This window comes from Pongo abelii, chromosome 13 (genome assembly GCF_028885655.2).
Source record: "Pongo abelii isolate AG06213 chromosome 13, NHGRI_mPonAbe1-v2.0_pri, whole genome shotgun sequence".
Taxonomy (NCBI): Eukaryota; Metazoa; Chordata; class Mammalia; order Primates; family Hominidae; genus Pongo; species Pongo abelii.
The window spans coordinates 90971072-90985438 of NC_071998.2; the positions used below are offsets into that span (position 1 = coordinate 90971072).

At 35.7% G+C, this 14367-nt stretch overlaps 1 protein-coding gene across 3 annotated transcripts in view; it reads left to right on the forward strand.

Annotated features, from left to right (window-relative positions):
- The window catches only part of STX17 (syntaxin 17), a 69816-nt gene that overhangs the window by 21854 nt on the left and 33595 nt on the right, over positions 1 to 14367 (forward strand). For all 3 annotated transcript variants that reach the window (XM_024252010.3, XM_054520369.2, XM_063714020.1), the window contains exon 3: positions 303 to 368. In XM_024252010.3, coding sequence (XP_024107778.1) covers positions 303 to 368 — 66 coding nt within the window. The remainder of the gene's footprint in view (positions 1 to 302; positions 369 to 14367) is intronic.

Consider the following 14367-nt stretch of genomic DNA (forward strand, 5'->3'; position numbering starts at 1 on the left):
TTATATTTTCCATCTCTAGAGAGTTTGCAACATAGACAAAATACATACTCTTTTTCAATAAAATAAAATAACCTGATTAGTGGGGTTTTTTTGTTTATTTTATAATTTCCATAATTTTGTATGCAGTATTCTTAATAATTTCCTACTTGTATGTGTTTGGAAAGTTAATTACCACTACTAAATCACTATCTTCTCTTGATAGTATGTTTAAGTTTGGGTGGGTGAGTGGGGATTTTTGTGGTAATGGGAAATAACCCTTTAGTGATGAAAAATTTAATACTGCCTGTCTTTCTTTTGTATAGTATCAAAGGTGCAGAATCTGGGACAAGTTGCATGAAGAGCATATCAATGCAGGACGTACAGTTCAGGTAAGGCTTTTATATTTTTTCTGCTAAATCAGTATGAAAAAGACAGTCTTAAGACAATTTTGCTAAAATATTACCTTTGCAGCTGAACCCTTTTATACACATTTGTTACTGTTTACTTGAGGATACATTTTTAGCAGAAATTGCTGAGTCACATGCCATACATATTTTTAAAGTTTGTTTTATTACCAAATTTTCCTCCAGAAATGATACACAGACTTATACTCTCACAAGCAATACATTTTGTAAATCCTTTAACATTGGTATTAACCATTTCTTAAATTTTTGCTAATTGATAGGTTAAAATTGTGCCACTTCATTGTTCTAATCTGGATTTGTAAATACTTTGAAGGGTGAACTTTTTTTCACGTTGCCTGGGCAGTAATTTTTTTTTGTTAATTGCCTGTTAATATATTTGTATATCTTACCTTATGTTGATGTCTTTTGTGAGAGCTCCTTATAATTTGAAAGATACTGATCTTCTGTCTATAATTAGTATTGCAAATATTATTTGCTAGTTATTTGCTTTTTAAAAATAAATTTTAATTATTTTAACATAATTTTTTAAAATAATATATTTACATGGTTTTAAAAGCCAAATACAAATAGAGGGCTTATAATATCCTATATTCTCCACCTACAAGTCCTCCTACTTGGAAGAAACCATTGTTAATCCTTTTGGCCTTTCTCCCTGAAATTTACCTCTATTACTAAATAACATGTGTAGACTGATATTTCTTGATTAATCAGGTTTAGATTTTTTTTTTTCTTGTGGTAGGTGGAGCTCTAGGTTCCTACCTTGCTCTCCTACTTCCCTTCTCCTATATAATTACCTATATTACAATTTTTGGTTAAATCAATTTTGGTTAAATCAATATAGTGATTTTGGTTAAATCAATATAGTGAGTTAATATAATATAAACTCACTATATTGATTATGGAGATATTGTTTTCTGCTGAGTCAAATAGTGAAATACAGTACTACCTTTTACTTTTTAAAAAGTTAATAATTGCCTCATTTTTTTAGTTGCCTGGCTTTCTGTGTATGTTGTGGTTAATTTTCTCTAAATGCTCCATATCTCTGTCACATGCTATCAATAACACTTCTTTTTCTTTATTTTATTTTTATTTTTTATTTTTTATTTTTTTTGCGACAGAGTCTCACTCTGTTGCCCAGGCTGGAGTGCAGTGGTGCAATCTCGGCTCACTGCAACCTCCGCCTCCCAGGTTCAAGCAATTCTCCTGCCTCAGCCTCCCGAGTAGCTGGGACTACAGGTGCCTGCCACCATGCCTGGCTAATTTTTGTATTTTTAGTTGAGATAGGGTTTCACCATATTGGCCAGGCTGGTCTCAAACTTTTGACCTTGTGATCCGCCTGCCTTGGCCTCCCATAGTGCTGGGATTACAGGCATGAGCCACACCGCACCTGGCCAGTAATATTTCTTATATGCTTAAATATATCAGTTCCCTTCTTGTTTTGTTTTGTTTTGTTTTTTTATTTTTTTGAGACAGAGTCTCCCTCTGTCGCCCAGGCTGGAGTGCAGTGGCTCTATCTCGGCTCACTGCAAGCTCCTCCTCCTGGATTCATGCCATTCTCCTGCCTCAGCCTCCTGAGTAGCTGGGACTACAGGTGACCGCCACCACACCCAGCTAATTTTTTGTAATTTTAGTAGAGACGGGGTTTCACCGTGTTAGCCAGGATGATCTTGATCTCCTGACCTCATGGTCCACCCGCCTCAGCCTCCCAAAGTGCTGGGATTACAGGCGTGAGCCACTGGGCCCAGCTTTTCCCTTCTTTATTTTAAAGATTTTCTTCTGAACTCTTCTTCCCCCACTTCCTATGTGAACTTTCTAGGCTTGTTGTGCAGCTCCTGTTCTGGGACTGTCCTTAGCTGCTTTTCTGTGTTTACATCTCTATTTTCCTAGGTATTATGCCTTCCTCATTTTTGCTTTATTCTATTGTTTTATTGGAGTAATCTTGCAGTAGCCCTCTAATTAAGGGTACCTTGGAGATAAATATAAGTAATTGTATTTCTAAAAAATGCCTTTATTCTCTCCTGACATGTGATTGCTAATTTCACTAGATATAGAATTCTAGTTGGAATTCTCTTTCAATATTGAAGCTTTTCTATCTTTTTTGTGTTATACTTAAAAAAGCTAGTATCATATCATCCCAGTCTTTTGTTTTGTTTTGTTTTTCATTTTTTGAGATGGAGTCTCACTCTTTCGCCCAGGCTGGAGTGCAGTGATGCAATCTCGGCTGACTGCAATCTCCACCTCTCAGGTTCAAGCGATTCTCCTGCCTCAGCCTCCTGAGTAGCTGGGACTACAGGTGCATGCCACCACGCCCAGCTAATTTTTGTATTTTTAGTAGAAACGGGGTTTCACCATGTTGGCCAGAATGGTCTCAGTCTCTTGACCTTGTGATCCGCCCGCCTCAGCCTTCCAAAGTGCTGGGATTACAGGCGTGAGCTACTGCGCCCAGCTGATTTTCCAGTCTTTGTACAGGACCTGGTTTTGTTTTTTTTTGTTTTTTCCCTTTTTTGGAGCTTTTGTGATTAGTTCATCCCTGGTATTCTGAAATTTGATGATGATGTCATTGTGTTGGACTGTTTCTTTCTAAAAATTCATTTTCTTTAGTTCTGGGTAATTTTCTTAGATTTTTCTTTGGTCATTTATTCTTCTATGTTTTCTCATTTTGCTCTTTTTTTTTCTTCTTTAATTCTAAAGGTCAGCAAACTGATTCAGAGGCTATGTCTGGCCTCTGTCTATCCCATTTGCTTACACATTTCTTTGGCTGCTTTCACACTGTAACAGCAGAGTTAAGTTGTTGCAAAAGAGACTGTATGGCCTACAAAGCCTGAGCTATTTACTGTCTGGTTCTTTGCAGAAAAAATTTGGCAGTCCCTGTTCTATTGGATGTTGGAACTCTTGGGTTGCTTGTCTGATTTTCGCTCTATTTTCTGAAAGATTTCCTCAGCTTTCTCTTTAACTTTTTCCTTTGAATTCTTTTTTTCTGCTATTATGATACTTAATTTACAATAGCTTTTTTCTTGTTCTCTTTTCCTTTCTTGATAGCATTTTGTCTATGGGTGTAATAGGTTTTTTTGTTTGTTTTTCTGAGATATTAAAAAGTAGATTGCCTGTCTTCTGGTGGACTTCACTTAAGGATGCTTGGGCAAGCTGGCATTTTCCTTAGGGATACCTCCAAATATCGGTATCTGGAGGTTGTTCTTATTTAGTTTTTTGAAGAAGAATTCTCATTTTCCCCCTACGGCAGGTAGGTGCTTATCTTACAAAGTTTTAGAGGCAGATTAGGTAAAGACTTTTGGGCTTTCTTCAGTACAGGCTTTTTAGCCCTGTGCCTGGTGTTTCTGAATCTAGAGTCAGTTGCTCCAAAGAATACATCTGTGGTCCTCTTGAATTCAGAAAGATTATTATAGCTGCAGTATAGTGACTAAATTGTGATAGAATGAAATGAATTCAGGAGATCATTAGGAAGGGTTACAGATGTCCAAGAAAAAGTTGTTAGTAGCTTAGAGATAGTGGAGATGAAGGAAAACAGATTGATTTGAGATTTAGATGGAAATTTGACTTATCTCTCCATAGCTGTATTTACTGCTTGCTAATTAGATTATAGGCCTAACAAGCAGAGACTATGTCTCCACTATTTGTATATTCTGTAGCACCTGGTGCCCAGCAAGATTTGGTGTCTATTGAATGGTACTCAGCATGTTAATGATTTAATGAGGTTATTATGACTTAGATTTCTTACCATCTTCACTGTTTAATCTATCATTTAAAAATCACATGATTTGGTTGAGACATTGGCTATGGTCAAAGTATTTGTTTACTGATTTATAAAATTTGTATATATATTTACCGTATTGACCTCCATCTGGCATAAAAGATTATGGGTGCCATTAGAGTAGTAAGATTGAAGCTATTGTTAGATGTAGGTATTTGGTGAGTTTTACTCATATCTGCTCTGAATTTTGTGTATAGATTTCTACTTTGCTAGTTAGTGTAAAAGTTATTTTGGGAGAAATAATCTCATCAACAATTATCACAGATTTTCTAGATTTATCATCATTAGATTTACATAGTAAGAACTATATTGTCACATTCATTATGATATCTTGATAAAAAGAAGTTCTTAATTTAAATGTAGTTTAAATTATCAATCTTTTATGGTTCCTGCTTTGGTGGCTTGTTCAAGAAATCCTCTCTTGGAGGATTCAAGAAGATATTTCTTTATATATTTAACTGAGTATTTTAAATATTTTGCTTTTAACATTCAAGTCTTTAATCCATCTGGAATTGGTGGTATGAGGTAGACATCAATAAAATTTTATTTTATTCCATCTTGAAAATCACTTGTGTGTCACTATTACCTGATTTCTGTGGTGCTGCTTCTGAAGCATATTGTAATTCCAAAGATGCATGTAACTCCATATGTCTCTGATCTTTATATTCTATTCCATTTGTCAGTCTATTTCTGCACCAAATTCCACACACTATCTTAATTATGACAGTTTTAAGATAAAGCTTGATATCTGATTGTACAATACTTCCACAGTATCCTTCCTTTTCAGGAGTGTTTTGGCTATACTTGGCTTTTTAGTCCTCCATATGAAATTCAGAATCAGCTTTTCAAAGTCCATACACAGTCTTGTTGGGAAGTTGGGAGTTGCATTGGTAGAGAAAATTGACATCTTTACAATATCTAGTTTTCCTACCTGTGAATATGGGATATTCTTGCATTTGTATTTATCTTCTTTAATATTTGGGAATCTTTATAGTTTTTTGCGTACAGGTTGTGGTACATTGTACTTTCTAAAGATACCCACAAAAATATCCCCCATCCCACATGGCCTTCTACATTACGACCTTGCTACTCCCCCACCAATAGGTGGAGTCTAATTCCCCTTCTCTTGAATCTGGGCAGAAGTAAGGCTGCTTATTTGTTGACTTGCTAGTTTAATTTAAAACACATTGTAATTGCATTATTTCCCCCATTTTTGTCATTTACCATATAAAAGTGTAAAAGGAATATTTTACAAAGCTTCGTCTTCCTCAGCTCTTCTTCCCAAATACTTAATATTTGGTAACAACACTAATTGATAAGAGAAGATTCTGAAAAGTACATCACAGTTTCTACCTTGAAGGAACTTACATAGACAGGAATTCACAAAAAGTTAAATTAAGTATTTAAACAATAGTTTAAAACCTTAGTAAAAGTTAATGTAAGTCAGAATATGATTAATTGACAATTGCATTATAGAGACCAATAAATGATATAGTACCTGCTATCTGGATGCTGGATAAGGCGGTATTATCCTCATTTTTTAAATACCAGAAAGTTGAAGAGATTGAGTGTTTGTCTAAGAAGTAGTAGGAAACCAGTTTATCTGGCATAGTGTCAGTGCTCTTAGTTGGCATTTAATAAGAATCTTTAATGAGAACCCATTCCAGTGTTGTATTCTAGTGTTTTTATTTTAATCTGGAAACATTTTGAATAATAATTCAGGTGGATAGGGATTTGAGTGCTACACTTAATACCTTTGTAAGATGTTCATTAGATATTTGTTAAATAAATGGATGGAGACCTTTTTCTCTATTGATTTTTACTCTTTTTCATGGTTTAGTTAATACCTGTTAAGCTATATATATTCTTTTTGGTGACTTTTGATGTTGAAATAAGTGAGAAGTCATTATATTAGTATCAGTGCCTTAAGTATGGTAGTTAGGTAATGAAAGTAAAGAATAGTCCAGATTTACTTTAATTAAATAGCTATGACTCTGGAGCCCTTAGCAATAAATTATATGCTGTCTAGAATGTGTTTACTCTAAGTTATTTAAATGTTTACCAGTGGACTTCTGCTCTGTATTTGTGAAGAAATCAGATTAATTATTATGATACCAAATGTTTTCTGCTGTACACAATTTGTTCTCAAAATTACATGTTGTAAAAACACATTAAGAATCCTTAAGTCAATATTTTAAAAAGGCAAATATATGCATAGCCACTTTTAATCATTAAATACATAATTAGCCATTTTTCAGAATTTTCAATTAACTTAAAATAATTACTTTTTACAATTGTCAGTATAGATAAGTATATATTTGAATATTTTTTTAATCTTTAGACAGAAGTTTTGGGACATTTCTGAAAGAAGGAAAAAAGCCATAAGTACTTATAACATTTAGTTATAAAACCAAAGAGAACAAAAGAGAGAAGTTGTTTTTAATTTATTAAAAGTGTAGGCTGGGTGCAGTGGCTCACACCTGTAATCCCAGCACTTTGGGAGGCTGAAGCAGGTGGATCACGAGGTCAGGAGATCGAGACCATCCTGGCTAACACGGTGAAACCCCATCTCTACTAAAAATACAAAAAAATTAGCCGGGTGTGGTGGTGGGCGCCTGTAGTCCCAGCTACTCAGGAGGCTGAGGCAGCAGAATGGCATGAACCCAGGAGGCGGAGCTTGCAGTGAGCCGAGATCACACCACTGCACTCCAGCCTGCGCAACAGAGCGAGACTCCGTCTCAAAAAAAAAAAAAAAAAAAAAGTGTAGCTATGGTTTACAGTTTACTATTTGTACACTGCAAAGCTTGTTAAGTTGATATATGTTCTTTTTTAAAAACTTATGTCGGTGATTATAGACCCCTTGATTAACTGCTGGATATTTCTGAAAATTTTCAGAATTTGGTACAATACCTGCTTTTCTGACCTGATTATTAGAAAAGCAGAAGCATTTGAACATTTGCTGTGTTCTAGATACTCTTCTAGACACTGGGCATACGTCTGTGGCGGTGGCAAGTGGAGAGAGCAGAGAGAGATTTGTTTAAAGTAAACACATATGTAATATGTTAGATGATTATAAGTGCCATGAAGAAAAGTAAAGCAGGTTAAAGGCAACAAAGAATCACAGAAGGTGTTGAGTGTTCTTTTAAATAAATGGTGTTTGTGGAAGGCTTCTGATGACATTTGAGCAGAGATCTAAAGGAAGTGAAGGCATAAACCGTGGGGAATAGAATTTTCCAGGCAGAGGGACGGCTCTGAGGTGAGAGGATGTGGCATAGTCAAGGAATAGTAAGGAATAGTAAGGAGGTCAGTGTGGCTAGTGTGAGCAAGGAGAGTACAGGAGATGAAGTCAAAGAGATCAGAGGGTCAGATCATGGAGAGCCTTGCAGGATATGGTAACTCAGAGTTAGTAGGCAGCTTTTGGAAGGTTCTGAGCTTCTTCCACTCTGCATAAATATTTTGAAATTCATTTATGTTGTGATGTCTGTCAGTGTTTAATTCCCTTTTATTATTGAATAGTATTCTATTGTATGGCTATACCACTATACCACTGTTTGGCTATTACTAATAAAGCTGCTATGAACATTTGGGTACAGGTATTTGTGTGGACAAAGGATTTCATTTATTGTGGGTAAATAGGAGTGGAATGGCTGGAACATATAGTAGTTGTTTTTTAGGAAACTGCCAAGTTGTTTTCCAAAATGATTGTATCGTTTTATATTCCCACCAGTTCCTCCATTGTCCTTGCAAACAGTTGATATAGTCAGCCTTTTAAATTTTAACCCTTCTAATTAAGTCTGTAATGGTATCTCATGAGTTTAACCTTCATTTGCTTAATGATTAACGATGTTTCTGTTTTCTTTTGAATTTTGAATTTTAATGAATTAAAAACAACTTCTCTCTTTTGTTCTCTTTGATTTTATAACTAAATGTTATAACTACTTATGGCTTTTTTCCTTCTTACATGAATTTTTTATTCCATTTTGTCTCCTTGCCTTGCTAGCTAATACCTCTGTTATTTTAGTGGTTCCTTTAGGGTCTTTAGTGTACATCTTATCACAGTTTATTTGCAAGTGGTAATATTCTATTTCACATATGTTTAAGAAACTTAACAATACACCTCTATTTCTCCTCTACCAGCCTATATGCTGTTGTTCTCATATATTTAACTTTTATACGTCATATACTTCATAATATTTAAATAGGCATTTATTTTTTTAAGTGATTTAGATATTAAAGAAAAAAATCTTATATATGTACTGGTGTCATTTCCATTTTTAGTGTGCTTAATGCCTTTATGTAGATCCATATTTCCATCTGGTGTGGTTTTCCTTTTGCTGGAAAGATTTCCTTTAACATTTCTGGGAGTGTGATTCTGCTGTGATGAATACTTTGAGTTTTTGTATATCTGAAAAGTTTTTATTTTGCCATTGTTTTTAAAAGAAATTTTGCTGTATATACATTAACTTTTTTCTTTCAGTACTTTAAAGATGTTCAGCTGTCTTCTCACTTGCATTGTTTCTGATGAGAAATCTGCTTAATTCTTATCGTTGTTACTTTGTATGTAATGTGTCTCATTTCTCTCGCTTTTATGATTTTCCTTTAATCTCTGGTTGGGCACTTTGATTATGATAGGCTTTGGTGGCATTTTCTTTGTGTCTTGTGCTTTGAATTTATTGAGCTTCTTGGACCTCTGGATTTATCGTTTGCATCAAATGTGGGCATTTTTTGGCCATTATTCATATATTTTTCTGTCCCCTCCCTTCTCTTCTCCTTCAAGGGTTCCAATTACACATATGTTAGGTTGCTTAAAGTTATGTGATAGCTCACTGATGCTCTTTTAATTCTTTTTGATTTTTTTATCTGTGTGTTTTATTTTGGATAGTGTCTATTGCCATGCCTTTATGTTTATTAGTCTTAGCAGCAGTGTCTAGTCTGCCATTAATCTATTCAATGTATTGTTTATCTCACTCACATATTGTAGTTTTCCTCTCCAGAATTTTGAGTCTTTTTTATATCTTCTATGTCTCTAATTAACTTTTTGAACACATGAAATACAATTGTAATAGCTATTTTAATATATTTTTCTACTAATGCTTATATCTAGGGCAATTCTAGGTCAATTTCAGTTCGGTGATTATTTTCTTCATTATGGGTGATGTTTTCTTGTTTGTGTCTAGTGATATTCGATTGGGTCTCTTTTACTTTGGTAGGTGCTGGATATTTTTATGTTTTTATAAATCTTATGTTTATATATAAAACAATGAGCTTTGTTCTGGAATGTAGTTAAGTTGCTTGGAAACTGTTTGATCCTTTAGGGTCTTACTCTTACGATTCATTAGGCTTAACTATAGCACTGCTCAGTCTGTGGCTTATTATTTCTCATCATGGGGGCAAAACCTTTTTGAGTGCACTACTCAATGCCCTGTGAATTAAGAGTTTTCCCATTTTGGCTGGTGGCAACAGGCAATGTCTCCAGTGTTGAGTGAGTGCTGGGTACTGTTCTCTCTAACTTTTTCAGGTTGTTTCCTCACCAGCTTTGGGTAATTTCCTCACATACATGTTCTGATCAGTTCTTTGCTGAATTCTGGTATTTAGTGACCTCTAAATACCAATGTATCACTGATCCCTCTGCATATTTCCAGGGCTCTCTTTCCCTGTGCTGCACTCTCCTCTCCAGTGCTCTGTTAAGTGAACTGTGCTCACCTTGGACAGAACCAAAAGTCATCTATTATTGTTTTGAAACTGCAAATATAGTATACTTAACAATTTTCTTCTCTAGGATAAGAAAACATTAGGATTAAGAAACATTTTGTGATCAAAATTTGAAACTAAATGAGAGTTGGAAATTGTTACTACTATAATAATTCACTGAAGAACATTAACTTGGCTTTTATAGAAATCTGATAAAGGCCAGGCGCAGTGGCTCACGCCTATAATGCTAACATTTTGGGAGGCCGAGGTGGATGGATTGCCTGAGCTCATGAGTTCAATACCAGCTTGGGCAACATGGTGAAACTCTGTCTCTACAAAAAATACCAAAAAATTAGCCAGGCATGGTGGTGTGTGCCATATAGTCTAGCTGCTTGGGAAGCTGAGGTGGGAGGATCTCTTGAGCCTGGGAGATTGAGACTGCAGTGAGCCATGATCATGCCACTGCACTCCAGCCTGGGTGACAGCGTGAGACCTTGTCTGGAAGGAAGAAAGGAAGGAAGGAAGGGAGGGAGGGAGGGAAGGAGGAGGGAGGGAAGGACCTGATGGGAGGGAGGGAAGAAGGAAGGAAGCTATCGGCCTAGCTTTTTCTTCATAATAGTGATGATGTAGAACTTGTTGAGGTCACAGATTTCTGGGATCCACATTAGAGATTCTGATTCAGTAGATTTCAGACCACATTTGGAAAGATACTGCTGTGGAGAAGCTATCCCAGTTCCATAAGTACACAGATGCACAAAAATAAAATCAGCCATGGAATTTGTAGACGTGAGATGTGACTTTCATGATTTTACTAGGAAAAATATAGAACACTTGAGCTATCTACTTTTTAATTTTTAAAAAGGGGGATGATTTAAAAGGGAGAAACAATAGAAAAGAAAGGGAATGAGGAGGAGAGTGGAGAAGCAAATGTAGTAGACTGGTTAGGAGAAAAGAAGCGATTAAGGAGAAGCAAAACCAGATAGAGAATGGAAAAGAAGATACAAGAGTAGATTCCAAAATGAATGCTATTAGGATATAAATTGTTTTAACTTGTTGTGAGTTAAATTTTGCTTTAAAGTTCTTATGAGCTGATTAATCAGGATTTAGGATCCTTGACCTCTACTCTGATTGGCATAGGTTCTACAGAATCTCAGGGAGGAAATTAAATCTAAAACATCATCAGTTGTAAGACACACTATTATTTTGTATACCTCTAAGAAAGAAAAAAGTACTGCCAGTTAACTATGCACAATGCTTTTTACCATTTATTTTAAGATACTTTCCAATTTTAGAGATGTTAAAATGTGGACAAGATACTGTGTTTTAAAATTGATGAAATACAGTATTTAGAAGGCTTCTACCCTACCTCGATCTTTTCCCAATCTATTCTTCCTATTTAGTGTGTTCTATTTTCCCAGTATTATTTTTCAGAGACATCACAAGTCTCCCCTCCTTCATGAAGCCTACCTAGATCCTTACTGTAAGATATGTGTCAGATTTCCTTTGAGCATGTTTCTTCCGCCTCTTTCATTTTGAATATTTCCCCTTAATAGAGAATCAAAAGCAAAATAGGAGTTACATAGTTCTGCTCTCTCTGCATCATCTGCTAACACTGCACCATCTGCCCCAAGCAGTGGGCCTGAACTTTCTTTCTTGTTCTTACTCTACATGTATTTTTTAAGTCCTTTTTATTGTTCTTAACATTTTTTCATCAGCCTCCGCTCATTCTGGGCTCTAGCTTTACTTATAAGATTCTCTTTGTTTTACAAGTCCTTAAAATTCTGAACTTATCATAGCACACCTTACACAACAACCATATTGGATTCTTTAGATGCCACTTTCTTTTCTTTCTTATCAGATTAACTTATTTTAATTTTTTCTTTTTTGAGAGGCAGTCTCGCTCTTGTCGCCCAGGCTGGAGTGCAGTGGCACGATCTCAGCTCACTGCAGCCACCACCTCTCGGGTTCAAGTGAGTCTGCTGCCTCAGCCTCCCAAGTAGCTGGGATTACAGGTGCCCACCACCATGCCCAGATAATTTTTGTATTTTTAATAAAGTTGGGGTTTTACCACGTTGGCCAGGCTGGTCTCGAACTCCTGACCTTCAAGTGATCCGCCCGCCTCGGCCTCCCAAGGTGCTGGGAGTACAGGTGTGAGCTTACTTTTTATAGTGTCAGATTAACTTGTTTGTATAGTGTAGAATTTTACTTTTTTTTTTTTTTTTTTTTTTGAGATGGAGTCCCACTCTGTCACCCAGGCTGGAGTGCAGTGGCGTGATCTCAGATCTCGGCTCACTGCAACCTCCACCCCCAGCTTCAAGCAATTCCCCTGCCTCAGCCTCCCAAGTAGCTAGGGTTACAGGCACACACCACCATGCCCAGCTAACTTTTTTGTATTTTTAGTAGAGACGGGGTTTCTTCATGTTGTCCAGACTGGTCTCAAACTCCTGACCTCAGGCAGTCCCCCCGACTCAGCCTCCCAAAGTGCCGGGATTACAGGCGTGAGCCACCGCGCCCGGCCTAGAATTTTACTTTTTAGAAACTTTATCTCTTTTGCAAAAAAATTTATTACAGTATGATTTCTGCTATGGCATCATGCAGCTTTTTTCTTTAAACTTGATCGAATTCTCTTTCCTAAAGAATCACTAATCCCTAGTGTTCCTTCTAACTCTTGTGAACTGCAAGGTGGCATCATGGTTTCTCTCTCATGCGTCTCACTTCCACTTCACTATTTTATGCTTGTATGTCAGAATTAATTCCAAAGGAGTAGTTCTTTTCATTATTTCTTCCACTTAATGAAAGATGGAATGTTTCATATGCTAGTGACTTACACTTTTCTAGGGAAGAATTTTAGTTGGTTTCTTGATAGTTGGAGATCCATGTTGTTGGACCACTACTTTGCCACTTTGTGGAAAGTATTAAGAAAGCATTCATTCTTTTACCATATTGATTGAATCGTACCATGTACCAGGGACCAAAGGTGGCCTTGAGGATATATGACAAAGAAATTAGACACAATCCCCGTTCTTAGAAACTTTACAGTTCAGTTGAATGTTAAGTAATATCCTTATCCAGTATACTTCTACAATAAAATTCCTACTCAGTTTTACCCCTACCCGAATGCTTCAACCTCATTTCTGTCCTAACGTTAATTGACCGTACAAGTCAATGTAGTACTATTTTCTGAAAGTATTATTTAAACTTTTTATTGTGAAATATAATTTATGTATTCTAAAAAATGCCTAAAATATAAATATACACCCAAATAAATTATTTTACTGTGAACACTCATGTATCACTACTCAGATCAAGAAATAGTTGCTGGTATCCTAGAAGCCCATAGCCTCTTCCCAATTACAACCACCTTTTCCCCTGCAAAAATAATCACTATCTTGATTTATATGGTAAATACTTTGTACCTTTTCTGTATAATTTTACTGCCAAAGTGTGTGCTTAAGACTAATTTCATTTAGCCTATTTTTGAACATTATATAAATTGAATTAAACAAGATATCTTTTGTGTCTGGCTTGTCATTTACCTGTGTTTTTCCTATAACAATAGTTCATCCATTTTCATTGCTGTATATATTCTATTTAATAAACATACCATAGTGTATCCATTCTGTGGATGGACATTTGAGTTGTTCAGTTTATATTATAAATGCTATTAACATTCTTGTATATTTTTATACATGTGCACATATTTCTGTTGAGTATATTCCTAGGACAGGAATTGTTGGTTCCTTGAGCATGCTTACTTTCAACTTTAGTAAGTAATACCAAGCTATTTTCCAAAACAGTAATGTTAATTTTACATTCCTTCCAGCAGTGAATACAATCCTGTGGGCACCACATCCTTACTGATACCAATATTTAGTATTGTCAGACTTTAATTTTAGCTGTTCTGGTGGGTAAGTTAATTGTGGTTTTAATTTACATTTACCTGATTATTCATGAGATTAACTTTTCATGTGTTTATGAGACATGCCCATCTAGAGTTCTTGCCTAAGTTTCTATGGGTTGTTTGTATTTTTTTATATTGATTTGTAAAACTTCTTTATATGTTTTGCCTTTGACCCCTTTATCAGTTATATGTGTTGCAGTTATCTTCTGCCATTCAGTGGTTTACTTTTTCACTGTCTTAGTGGTGTTTCTTGATGACTAGAAGCTCATTTAATTTAAAGGTTATCAATCTTATAGTTGGTGATTTTGTGCCGTGTTTACTTTTATTTTTATTTTTTAGAGACGGGGTCTCCTTTTGTCACCCAAGCTGGAGTGCAGTGGCGCAATCATAGCTCACTGCTGTCTCAAACTCCTGGGCTCGAGAGTTGTGCCATGTTTAAGAAATCTTTCCTACCCAGGGTTACAAAGATATTCTTCTATTTAAAAGTGTTATTGTTTTGCCTTTCACATTTAAGTCTACAGTCCATCTGGTTGATTATTGTATATGGCGTGAAGTGGTATATCCAGCTTTATTTTTTTTGGTAAGGATACCCAAATTACTAG